The sequence below is a fragment of the Diadema setosum genome, chromosome 1 (genome assembly GCF_964275005.1).
Source record: "Diadema setosum chromosome 1, eeDiaSeto1, whole genome shotgun sequence".
Lineage (NCBI taxonomy): Eukaryota > Metazoa > Echinodermata > Echinoidea > Diadematoida > Diadematidae > Diadema > Diadema setosum.
In genome coordinates, this window is record NC_092685.1 from 6,937,389 (window position 1) to 6,950,301 (window position 12,913).

A 12,913-nucleotide genomic window follows, 5' to 3' on the forward strand; every position below is an offset into this window, starting at 1 on the left:
TACTCTCCCAGAACACGGGATGTAAGCCTCTTGAAAATGACAAACTTGGCCACAATGTGTTCTTATACATCAAGATGCATTCAAAGAGATTTTGTCCAGGGATTGGGTAGGGGTGTCCTGCTTCATTCTAATTGGTTGTATTTTGTTGTGTTCCTCATAGAATTTTACATAGACCCCTTTGGAAAAATATGCAAACTTCCAGTCTTTACAATATGAAATGTAAGCCTACACTGCATAGACCTATGCTTAATTGATAAATCACGATCACCATTGGAGATAAAAGATCAAAGGTTTGCTATCTACATCATAGGCCTACATACTGAAAAAAAAAAAAAAAAAAAAAAAAAAGGCTGCTGAAAACTGCTTACCCATCAGTGGCGAACCAATGGAGTAAAATGGAGCCAAAAGGGGGCCTGAGCTTTAGATCAAAAGCTCAGGCTACATCAGACATCTGGTATTGGCAACCACTTCCTTTGTCAAGTCAGGGCAGATCATCACATGACTTTTTTTTTTTTTTTGGGGGGGGGGGGGTCAACTCGGTATGCAGTCTGGACTGAATTTCAGCAATACCTTAAACCTCCAATGATGAAGAATGACTATATATAAATGTTGTATATCTACAGCATGACAAAGTATTCCTCGGTTCAAACAATTGGTGCTTCTTGGAATTCTGTCAAAAAAAAAAAAAAAAAAAAAAGGAAAACATGAATACAACAGTATACTACCACATTGGAATGCTGAGGGGCTGTGAAGCATAGATGGGGTAGCCCAGTGGAGGATCAGCAGCTTGTATGGTGAGGTTCCTCAGTACCACAGGGTGTGCCTGTATGCTGTAGCGCTCTTCATCGTCATTGGTGAAGTACAGCAACTCCAGGGAGAGGGAGGACCACAGGGAGCGCACCACCTCGGAGTTCAGTCTGCCAATGTGCACCATCACTGGCTGGCGAGACAGCACCCGCCCATTGTAGGTATTCTGTGAAAAATGTGATTGCCGAACAAAACATGTTCTTTACATGTGAACAACCCTTCAACACAGGGGATCCTTGTAACAAGGACGTAAAAACCACGACAATGACCTTACTATATCAAGTTTCTCAGGATATCAGGGTATAAAAACGAAGAAATAAGATCTGCAAAATCACATTGTGATATAAGACGGTTTTCATACACCTGACATCTTCATGGAGAAGTTCCTCTGTGTGTGGATCGTTTTGATATGTCTCTACAATGAATGCTCATGAAACCACACTTGATAGCATTTAATACAAGCAGTAAACTGATCGTCTTTAATTCAAAGTACTTAATGGGATTATATTACATTGGTGGTCAAATACAAATAAACAATCGGATAGACATACTGATAATCACATGGCAGCAAAACGCTTGCTATAATTGCCTGTGAATAATGTTTTCTATTTTCCAGGAGGCTAACATTTTTGTGCCAACAAATGACGAGCAAAAGAACGAATGCATCAATTATGTTTTCACTACCACTGATAGAATAGATATGCTGTATCATTCTAATACTTGGTGACCAAAAATGTAGAGAAATTTCATTTGACAGATCGCAAGCTCGTCAATAACATCTCCCCCCCCAAAAAAAAAAAAAATAAAAAAAAAAAAAAATAAATAAATAAATAAATAAATAAATAAAATGAAAAAAAAAATTAAATAAATAAATAAATGTTGAACCAATCTTTACAGTTAAGTCACTTTTTTTAATGACTCAATAGAGGTTTTAAAGTGTGTTTCTATACCAAAGAAATGACATCTGTCAAGCTTTCAAATTTATGGGAGAAGCCCCTATGTACTTTTGACATACCTTAATCATATAACATTTACATCAAGTTGCCAAATGAATTGCTGTGCAACTAACTGACACCAACAAGTAAAGACTGCAGCTCAAGTAACTCACATCATTGGCATCATAAACAAGGGAGAACAGCTTCGGTTTGTCCATCTTGACTGCCTCGGACCACTGGTCATCACTGTCTTTCCCAATGTACCACTCGTCCTCGTATTCCTGCAAGTACTCCACCAGTTCATCGTTATCCGTTGCCTCACCCAGCACAGTCTGGTCATAAGCCAATTTAAAGGCAAATCTGTCCCAAGTGGGTGCACGAAAGGAGTATCAGGTACAAGGTTTCTTTCACAATGTGTATTGCACTGTGAGGAGTTGTAAATAAATCCCAGCTCTTGGGCAAAATGTTTGACGATGCTGCAATTATATCACAGAATGTTGTACATTTAAATTATCTAAAAAGGAAATGCTTCCAAGTTTTTCGTCTAATGGCACCTCTGGCCATGCTTCTCAACCTGTTTTAAAAGTGTTGTTTACCATTGGCAGCAGTGATTAAAAAAAGGATGTTTGAGTTGTCACATTTGATGCATATGTGTTGGTCAGTTATGCACAAAACATCCTACCATATACAACTTTTGCAATAAAGCCTAAAATACAAGGATATATCACTATTTTGCTCACTAAACCATAAATGCAGACGGTTAAGTCTAGAAACGGTTTTATTATAACTTTTTAATATTTTGTACATTTAATCATTTTACAATTTTTACACTGGTTGTTTCATCTATAACTCACATTTTAAAACTATTTTGAAGCACTAAAGCTGGGTTTTTGTTTTATCTGAAAATGGTAAATAATGCCTTTAACCCAGATTTGAAGACAGTTTGAGCTGAACAAACACTCATTGTTATGTTGGGCACACCTTGAGCAAGCTTTCTGGTTGTTCTGAAAACTCCTTAAAAAACAACAACAAACAAACAAAACAAAACAAAAGAGACATATGCACACTATTTGAATCAACATAGGTGACCGCCAAGCTCAAAACCCACAAAAAGTTGCATATAACTAAGGATTCACTGTATTGGAACAAAATACAGTGTATGTTATTTGGATTGACTGATTAAAAATTGTAAGTTTGTCTTACCTGGGAGAGTAATCTTTTATCTACCTTCTGTCAAAATTTGGCGGGTGAAAACAAAACTGAAAACAAGATATTAGCAGTTTTTCTGGACCATAATTTTTGGACAAGTGCTGCTTTCACTGGGAAATAGAACATGTCTACATCAATACTTTTGCACAGCACACTTAAGTGACCGTCATATTTGAATCCTCTTTTCTCCTTTTTCTATGAAACTGCACTTCCCAACTCTGTCTTATTTCAATCACTTTTTATATGGGTTAGGACGGTCCAATTTTAACAAGTTACATATCATCTTAAAGCTTAGAGCTTTCAAATTTTAACTTTGTGAAAAGTGGAAATCTATTTTGGCATATTTTTTTTTGTGTTTTGAACTGGGCAGTCACCTCTGTCAATAAACCAGTCCAGTCCATTACCTGAATGCTTTCAGCACAATGTCATGAAGCTCTTTGTCCTCCGTCAACCAGTCCAGATTGATTGACCAGGGTATGTCTCCCGTGTAAACCTTGTATACGTGACTGGCACCTGCCCCAACTGCAGACACACCTGTCAACCCAAACACATTGACCATGCCGTAGCAGGCCATGACCAGATTGGCGTACATGCTTGTCAGGGCCTCGTCGGAAGCAATCTCGGCAGCCAATTCCGCTGCCGTCTTCTGCGATTCGATGTCGAGTTGTGCCAGGACGTGCTTGTACCAGTCCACAGGGAACCTCTGGAGGAGGGGGGTGACAAGATTGGCATCCAGGGGTATTTCACGCCACTTAAGGGGGAGACTTAGCTTTGATGAGTATGGGGAAGAGAACTGGGCTGAGCTAGAGAGATTGATGGCTTGTTTAGCGAGGCCAGGCTTATTTTTATCTTTCTTCGGAGCATGGATATCGACAGCAGGTAAGCCAAAGTCTAATTCTTTTAAGATATCATCTTCTTCGTCTGAGAAATCTGGTAAGGCTCCCGGCAAAGTGAGGTTTCCTTTGCGACTAGGGGGAGGTGATGGGTTCTTGTTGGGCCTTGCGGTCAGTTTGGGTTTGGTCTCAATCGGCTCCAGCTCTAGGGAGTCATTGTCATTCCAGCTGTCAAGGCTGCCCCAAGATCCAACCAAGGATTTCCTCTTGGGTTGTTGCTTGATGTGACTACTGAGTGGCCTGGATTGCACAGACTCTGCCCGACCACTGTCTTCACTAACACTCATCCCTCTCTTCTCCAATGGCTTCATCTGCACCAGCCCCGTCTTGCTGCTGACACTGCCACACTCCTTTGCACCGTCAAAGTTGGAGTTGGAGTTTGAAGACGACGGCGTTGGGAAGTCTTTCCTCTTTGCGCTGTTGTGACGAAGTAGGAGCCATGTGAGTGTCTTGATGAAGCAAGAATCCACCATTTCCAAGGTGGTCGGTGAATCAATGATACCCGTCAGGACATTCCGGGCATCTGAGTATGTGTCAACAGGCAGGGCATCCACAGGGGTTAAGGAGTGCATGGGGAACTGATTGAGGTAGCAAACTGGGAACTTCTCCTTGGGATGGGTAAAGGCCACCTCAAAGATGTCATCAAGCCGGGCAGCCTCCACCGTGTGACAGGACGTCTCCTGGAGCTCCATGCCCTTCAAGCTGATGGTGCAGAAGCCATATCCACATTCCAGGACTTGGAGCCATGCCATGCGGTCCTGGAACCGCAAGAGCAGGTAGGACCCTGGTGAGATGTTACCTTGTAGGGAAAATGGAAATAAAAACTATCAACATAACAAAATCTCAACCATTTGTGCATGGTTGTGTTGAAAAAAAAAATGGCCTTACACACCCATGAATAAGTAAATCTATTTAGAAGAGCAATCAAAATTATGTAATACTTGCAGAAGGGATGATTTTCATTTTTACTAATTTCAAGTTTATAAAGAATGATATGGATATGTACATAAAAATATTGTACACAAAAGCATCTTTCAGCCTTGTGATATAGGTTAACATAGGGTGCGTTCGAGCGCTCTCCTAAAGTGAACTGTACCGTACCGTACCGCGCCAGGGGAGCGTTCGAACGCTCCTAAAGTGTACCGTACCGTACTGTACCGAGCCAAAAGTGGATCACTTCCCGATGTGCTCCAAAAGCGTACCAAAGAGTACCAAAAGTTCGTTGTAAAGCATGCGCGTATCATGCGCATACGTCACAACGCAAAAACATAATTCTCTTTGTTCGGGACAGCTGTAAGTAGGTCAAGCGCAAGGTGAATGACCTTCTTGCTACAAACAAGCGTGACCTTTTCTAGAAATAACTCGAGAGGTACGCTTTCTCAACAGAGCATTCGAACGCTCCCAAACTGGCACAGTACGGTACGGTACGCTTTCGTTCAGTTCGCTTTGGTTCGCTTTAGAGCGTTCGAACGCACCCTTTCATTCTCCTGTCAGTATTTCTTTATTTTTCATTTTTATGTTGTGTTGTGTTTTTTTTTGGGGGGGGGGGGGCGCCTGCAAAGACTGAATACAGCATCTGCTTTAACAATATCATCTGACTGGCAAAAATATTTGGGGAAAAAAAAAAAGGTCTCTGACCATTTCTGGGAGTTAGAAAAATATATCATGCTATTCTGTCCCAAGGAAGACAATGATAATAGATATTGCATGCTGTTCATTTGAATTAGCAGGCATACTGTGAACACAGCATAACTCCTCATGCCACAATCATGACCAAAGTTCAAACACATCACATCAATAAACATAAAGTCAGTTGTGGCTGATGTCACTGCGATTTTAAACAATCAGGATAATGACAGATCAGATGGAGCTTGTCTTACCAAGACTTCCTGTTGCTGCCGCCTTCCTCAGCACCCCTCCCAGCTTCTGCTCCAACTGCTGGTAATACACTGAATCCTCACAGACGTTTGCTGCTGCACCCACAACTCCCGGCCACATCCGCAGTGGGCGGGGAAACCCAATGAGCAGGATGGGCAGGGTGAACACCGGGAGCAGGGGAGCGGAGAGCAGGCTGGACGCAGCGATGATCCCCAAGACGACGGGAAAGAAGATGAGGGAGATGACGATGAGAGGGAGGGAGGACTTGCGCCTCTGCTTCTCCAAGGTGTAGGATGTGATCAGGATGGTGGTGTAGCAGTAGAGCTTGTCTAGGGTCTGGGTGATCCAACAGTGTAGCAGTCCAATGAGAATGAGCTGAGCGCCGGTGTCAGAGGGCCACCATGCAGCCATGGAGGTGGAGCCATACACACTGAGCTCTCCTAGTATGTGCAAGACCGACACATCAAACAAAGCTGTGCTTGTAGACTGCCAGACCTAAGAAGTAAGCACGCACATGAAATTACTAGGTGTGATGAGACCATAGCAGCAACAAATGAAAATTATGCAAAATAGTTACTAATAGCAAATGTAATATCCATCCTCATCATCACAATCAGAAAACTTGGAACAATGATTTTACCATACTTGCCTTACAAGGAGTAATAGTACGTACAATTTTCTTATTTTATGACATGCTTACATTACAATTAATCATTGATAATACAAAAAATATTCCCAAACCCAACAATCTTCAATTCGACATAGCTATATCAATGGTTTGAATATTTCTAATCAAAAAAATATAAAACTTTGTTTACTATACTTCAGTATTAGATAACGAAAAAAAAACTAGAAATGTCGCTACGGCGACTGGTGTATGCCTCCGCCATAATACATGGTTCTCCTAATAGGTCTATAGTACAATGTCTTGACAATGTGTGATGACAGTTTCACACAATTGGCAAAATATTAAAATGACAGGTTTGCCACAAATGTGCTGAATGTTCACTTTCCTAGAACTAGGTTCAATTGGATGAATGATTAAAACATCAAGAGTGCAGGTATTTGGGGGAACTGATGATTTTCACTTGACTTTTGACCCTTTTACAAGTTTATGCATTGAGTAATTTTCAAGGTATTGAGAAAAAGTATAATTTCAGTATCAAATGGTAAAATAGTATTATCGAAACCTGGCCTTTGACCTTTGACCCCACAGTTCCAAAGAGAATCACTGTTAGGTAGAACATGCATAAATATGTAAGTTTCATGACAATACCTTGAGTTATTTTTGAGATATGGAGGAAAAAGTGCAATTTAGCACTTTCACTTGACCTTTTGACCTTTGACCTTTTGGCAAGAAACTTCCCACAGAATATATATTGGGTTATACATGCATTATACATGCATACATCAAGTTTTAAAAAAATCCTTCAGGCACTGCATAAATATAAGGAAAGTAGTTATATTTTGAGGAGTTGACCTTGACCTTTGACCCCTGACCTTTGACCCATGACCCCCAACTTCCCTAGATAATCACTGCCCATCGGTACAAGCATATATACTAAGTTCCATGAAGATACCTTGAACCATTTGCGAGATATGGAGAAAAACATGAAATTTCAATTTTTTTTTTCACAAAATAACCTGTGACCTTTGACCTTTGACCCTGTGACCCTAAAATCCACACAAAGTATCATCCCCCAAGGATATACCCTCATACCAAGTTTGATGCAAAACCACCACACGGTTCTTGAGATATCGACAAAAACAAAACGGGACGGACGGACGTACGGAAGTACGGACGTACGGACGGACGGACGACCCGAAAACATAATGCCTCCGGCCACTTCGTTGGCGGAGGCATAAAAAACTACTGCCCCCCTTTAAAAAAAAATTTAAAAAAAATGCAGGTATCCTACCTTTCGAAATGAGTACACTGCCCCGACTGCAAACCAAACTGAGGGAAGCGAGAGGCCAGAGTATTCCATTCTCAGTCCCAGATATGCCACAATGATGAATGGAGACACTGAAAATGAAGAAAGGCAAAAATTCAATAGCACAGCCAGCCATAGGCAGCTCCTTGTATGCATTGTAAATCATGGTATTTTGATAGCCCTGGAATTGTACTTCACTACTTAAACATTAGGAATGTTACAATATGTGAAAAACAAGTCAATATCATTCTCATCATTTGTACAAGGCAAAACTCAAGAAATACATTTACCCATACTGCAAACTGATGTCATCATGTAAATGAAGTCAAAATAAATCAAAAAGATCAGTGAAAGTTTGGGCAAAATGTTAAGAAAGTTTTACCTTGATAGAATTTCAGTAGATATCACAGGTGCCATGTAAAAAAAAAAACAACAACAAAACAACAACAACCAAAAAGCATTGATTTCATTACAAAAGAAATTATCTTTTAGGGATATCATTGGCACATTGATACACAGTCGCTTGGGGGGGGGGGGGGGGGGCAAATGTTCAATACTTTAAATTGATTTTGCTTGTACATATTATTTTATGCGTAATTATTATGGTTAAAACATATACTCACATTTCATCAGTTGTGACGTTTTCATTGTATGTAGTTGCCATTGGAAAATAGTAGATTCATCAAAATATGAGATGCTTACATGAATACTATATTGCCTCATATACGAATGGTTTGTTATCAATGAACCCACTTCTGCGGAATCAACCTACCCCCTCGATCTTAATCTTACTCTCCAATTGCAGAATGTAATCTTTACCAATCCTACATTGTATGATACTACTCTAACCAAAGAAAATGAAAAAAAAAAATGTCATACCTAAGTCCAACAGGAATCTCCTCACGTAGCCAAGTCTGTGTAGTCTCCTTTTCCTGGTGCTGTATTTTAGTGAGCTGTTTATGGAGTCAGGAAAGAGTTTATTCCTCAGCATGCCAAAGCAAACGTAAACCATCTGAAGGTCTCCAAGTACCTTCACAAGCACAGTCACGGAGATGACGATGTATCCCAGTGCTCTCCTTACCACAGTCGATGTGCTGGAGCTGAAGTGACTGCACACGCCAGCCACTGCTCCAACTCCAAGGAGCATAATAAGATTGATGAGAAATTCCCTCCAACCCCACCCCCAACCCAGGCTCTTTTTGACCTTCGGCCCTGACTGCACTGCAGTCTTTGCTCTGTGAGAAGGACTGTGGTTGGCCTGTTTCTTCATGCTCTGTTGGATAGAAGACAGAATCTGATTGGCCAGGCTGCTGAGATCTAGTGACAAGATGTATCCCAGGCAGGCAGAGAAGACTATGGCTACCAGCACAGAGGGAAGAAAGTAGGTTACCACGACAACCACCAGTGATGCAAGAAACATCACACACAACCTGTATATATCAGAAAAGAGGAGAAAACAGAGGGCAAACTTTACAAAAGTTGAATTATTTACACAAAGAAGACATCAGACATGTGTGTGCACCAATTCTTCAGCCTATTACATTGCTATGTAGACTCAATCTACTAGTATGGTCTGTAATGGACATATAAATTTGTCAGAACATGACACCCATGTCCATCACAACAGATGGCTGACCTTTTAAAATCTGGAAAGAAAAACTGAATGACCCACAAGTGGTTATATATGCAAGTATCCAATAGAAAAAGCACACTAAATAACAAGTATACACCATAATAAAAGGTCTCTGGCAGTAGTTGATACTGGTATATTAGGTTTTGATTAGGCCTACATGAAAACTAAGGTAGACTGCAACCACAATTTCTATGCTTACCAGTTCAGTTTGACGGGTGTTCAAGCCAATACAATTGTGGCCAGCAATGTCAAAAGCTAAGCACAAATTTGCAAATGAAATCGAGATGAAACAAACACAGAACCCCCTTAAAATCCAATTCCAAATTTCATGTTTGATATGCTGAATATTTGTCATATCATATGAAGTTTTGACCAAAAAAAAACCAACAAAAAATAAAAGAATAATCAATAAGTAGTGGCTTGCTTTCTAAGTGAATAAAGTACCTGGCATCTCCTGCCATCTGTGAGCCTCCCAAGAAATGGACCAGGGCCTCCTCCATCAGCCATAGGACTAGGGCATCCAGTGGAGGCAGGGTTCCCATGCACCACAGCATGGGCAGGAATATGTACGCAACATGGAGTATTTGGTTGGTTAAGAGCAGGGACGATGGGTAGAACCTGGGTGGAACAACAAACACAAGATGCAAAACCATCAAGCATGTTGGCACAGAGTATACAGTTACTGTACATGTCGAGGGGGCTATTCCATGACAATAGACAAAAATACTACAGTTAAGTACTCATGCACTGTATTTTTCATCATTCAGCACATTTGCTTAAAGGACAAGTTCACCTTCATAAACATAAGGATTGAGAGAATGCAGCAATATTAGTAGAACACATCAGTGAAAGTTTGAGGAAAATTGGACAATTGATGCAAAAGTTATGAATTTTTAACATTTTTGCGTTGGAACCGCTGGATGAGGAGACTACTAAGGCTCGTGATGTCATATGAGTAAACAGTATAAAGAAAATGTAAAGAAAATTCAACATATTTTCACTTTTTTCGCATAATTAAAAGAGCACTTGACTTGCCTCTTTCTAAAGGCAGTGGGAATAATATTACCCATAACATATGTCAGTAACGAGTCAAGGGAATGTGTACTTTTTTCAAAAGATGAAATTTTGTAAAATTCTCTTTATATTTTCCTTATAATGTTGTACGAATGTGACATCATACACTACAGTAGTCTTCTCATCCAGCGGTGACTGCACAAAATTCATAACTTTTGAATGGATTGTCCGATTTTCCTCAAACTTTCAATGATGTGTTCTACTAATATTGCTACATTCTCTCAATCCTTATGTTAATGAAGGTGAACTTGTCCTTTAACTTTATACTGTTTTATCACACAAGTCTGTGAAACACATTAAACATTGGCAAGAATTGTAAGATATGCTTGTAGATGCTAAATATCTGTGTCAACCACGTGTAATGGTGTGGTATGCTATGATACTTCTCTTTTTCATTTTATTCTTGGTCAATTCTAATGATTTATGCACACTGCAGCCTTACATCTAATCTTGTAGTCATCATGATGAATAAACTTAGAGGGGGATTCAGCATCTTCAACTACTTTAAAAGTGAAAATTTTCGCAATGCTGAAATTTTCAGGCATTTGACGCAAATAGAAGTTAGCGCGAAAATAAAAGCTCGCAAATTTTTTTGCATGCCAGATGTTCCAGTAGTTAGCGTCCTGATTCCGCAGAATTAAAAACATGTGAAATTCATCTTACCCAGCTGAGCTTGAAAAATTACTCACGCAAAAATATATCCACTTTTACAGTACACATGAGTCTTGGGAATTGATTGCAATGGGACTGACATACAATGAAGATGAATCATACTGGTACGGTCTGTTATGTCCCGAGTTACACTAAGAGGATATACATAGTGTAACATTAGGGGCTGTTGTGGCTCAGGGGATAAAGACTTCACTGCAGACTATCAATAAAGAGGAAATCCACCCCCCAAAATGACAAAAATCAGATAAGAAATAAGGAAGATATGACATTTTGACATTTTACATTTTTTCAGAAAACATTTCTTGACCAGTCCTTATGAATATTCAAATTCAATGAGCAAGTTGACAATGTCATGATCTCACAATTTCTAATTCAATTCATATATTACAATTGACAAAAATCTCATATTTCAGCTGTAAAAACATAAATATACTTTAAAACCACCCAAAATAAAAAAACAACAAATGTTAACTCTGATCTTGATATGAGAAGCTTTTACTTGTATTATTAGCTAAGAATAATGATTTTTCCACATTTCATATATAACACACATGAAAACTTTCTTATCCAATTTTTCTCATTTTCACATCGTTCTGTAGGGAATGTTTTTCTCTTTCTTTTGAAGTAACTGTTACGTTATTTTTGTGGTGGATTTCCTCGTTAATGAGGTCCCTAGTTCAATATCCCTAGATGCGATGGCAGTGCCTAGTAAGCAGTGCACTTTATCCTCGTTGCCTAGTCCTTTATTGTCCTTTATAACATATCGTAGAGCCATTGTTATTGCTTCTTAAGTGATAACATAAAACAAATTATCAATTCATAGCAAATAAAGAAATATTCACTTACTTGTAGGCTAGATGAACTAAAAAGCAGACAAGTGCATAAAAGGGTCGCATAAGAGGAAGAAGTTCAAGGTTATCAATGGCTCTAAAGAGAGCAGGCTCTGGCGGAGAGGCCACGGTCAGTGGATATTGCGCTATACAGAGGGTCAGCCACCCAAATATGTAAAGGATAACAGTTGCTCCAACGTTTCCAAAAAGGATGTGCAGAGTTGATGGCAGGAGGTACCAGAAACCAAGCGCACACACTGGCCCTGACACCAAGGCATGTAGGACGATGTTTATCTTGAAGCGTTTTGTCGGCAAAGTGAATTTCAAAGTCTCAAAGCCACAGCACGAATCAAAGTCCACCTCATCCTCCTCCGCAAGTACGTTGGTGTTGTGGAAGGCTGCGACAGTGGTTGCACGGCGTTGAACAACCAGGCTTGTCAACTGCACAGCAAGAACATAGACTACCATGCACGCCCCATAAATGTAATAGCCTACATGAGCAGACAAGGGTCCCACTTCCACAACAGCTGTTAATATGCCTCCAATTATCCATGGCAGGAGAAAGACGGTAACCTGGATTATATAGACGTATGCTGGTGCGGAATATCTGACTGAGGATCCAGACAGCTTCAGTTTGGGTCCTCCAAGGAGTGTTTGTGGGAATCTCTTCCAGAAAAAGTCCAGTTTGTATTCGTTGAGGAGTGGCACTTCGGTACCCATGGTTGCAACCCCTGGGATGGGGTTGTTAAATATTCTCAAATCTTATAGCAAGAGGACACATTTTCCAATCCATGATATTACACCTTCAACCACTTTGATCCACAGTATTCAAATGTGTTTTAATCATGGTGGTAACCACTGTTCCACTTCCAAATCACTCCAAAGATACTGTAGAATTGATTGATTCTCCAGACCTGTGAGTCAATGAAAAGCATTTCAAGATGAAAATATCCAGATTATCTAAAAAAACAAAACAAAAAAAAAAAAACAAGGAAAAGTAGAAATTACGCGGTGCGTAATATATGTCCCCGCCGGAAGTAGCATTTAG

At 40.0% G+C, this 12,913-nt stretch overlaps 1 protein-coding gene across 1 annotated transcript; it reads right to left on the reverse strand.

Moving 5' to 3' along the window:
* Positions 1-721: 721 nt before the first annotated feature.
* On the reverse strand, positions 722-12,585 carry LOC140226299 (pecanex-like protein 4). Its single transcript, XM_072306800.1, has 8 exons — positions 11,882-12,585; positions 9,734-9,907; positions 8,536-9,086; positions 7,642-7,748; positions 5,725-6,217; positions 3,356-4,643; positions 1,916-2,102; positions 722-973 (listed from the first exon to the last, which is right to left on the reverse strand). Exons 1-8 carry the CDS (start codon positions 12,583-12,585, stop codon positions 722-724), a joined length of 3,756 nt encoding a protein of 1,251 aa, XP_072162901.1.
* Between the last annotated feature and the right edge of the window lie 328 nt (positions 12,586-12,913).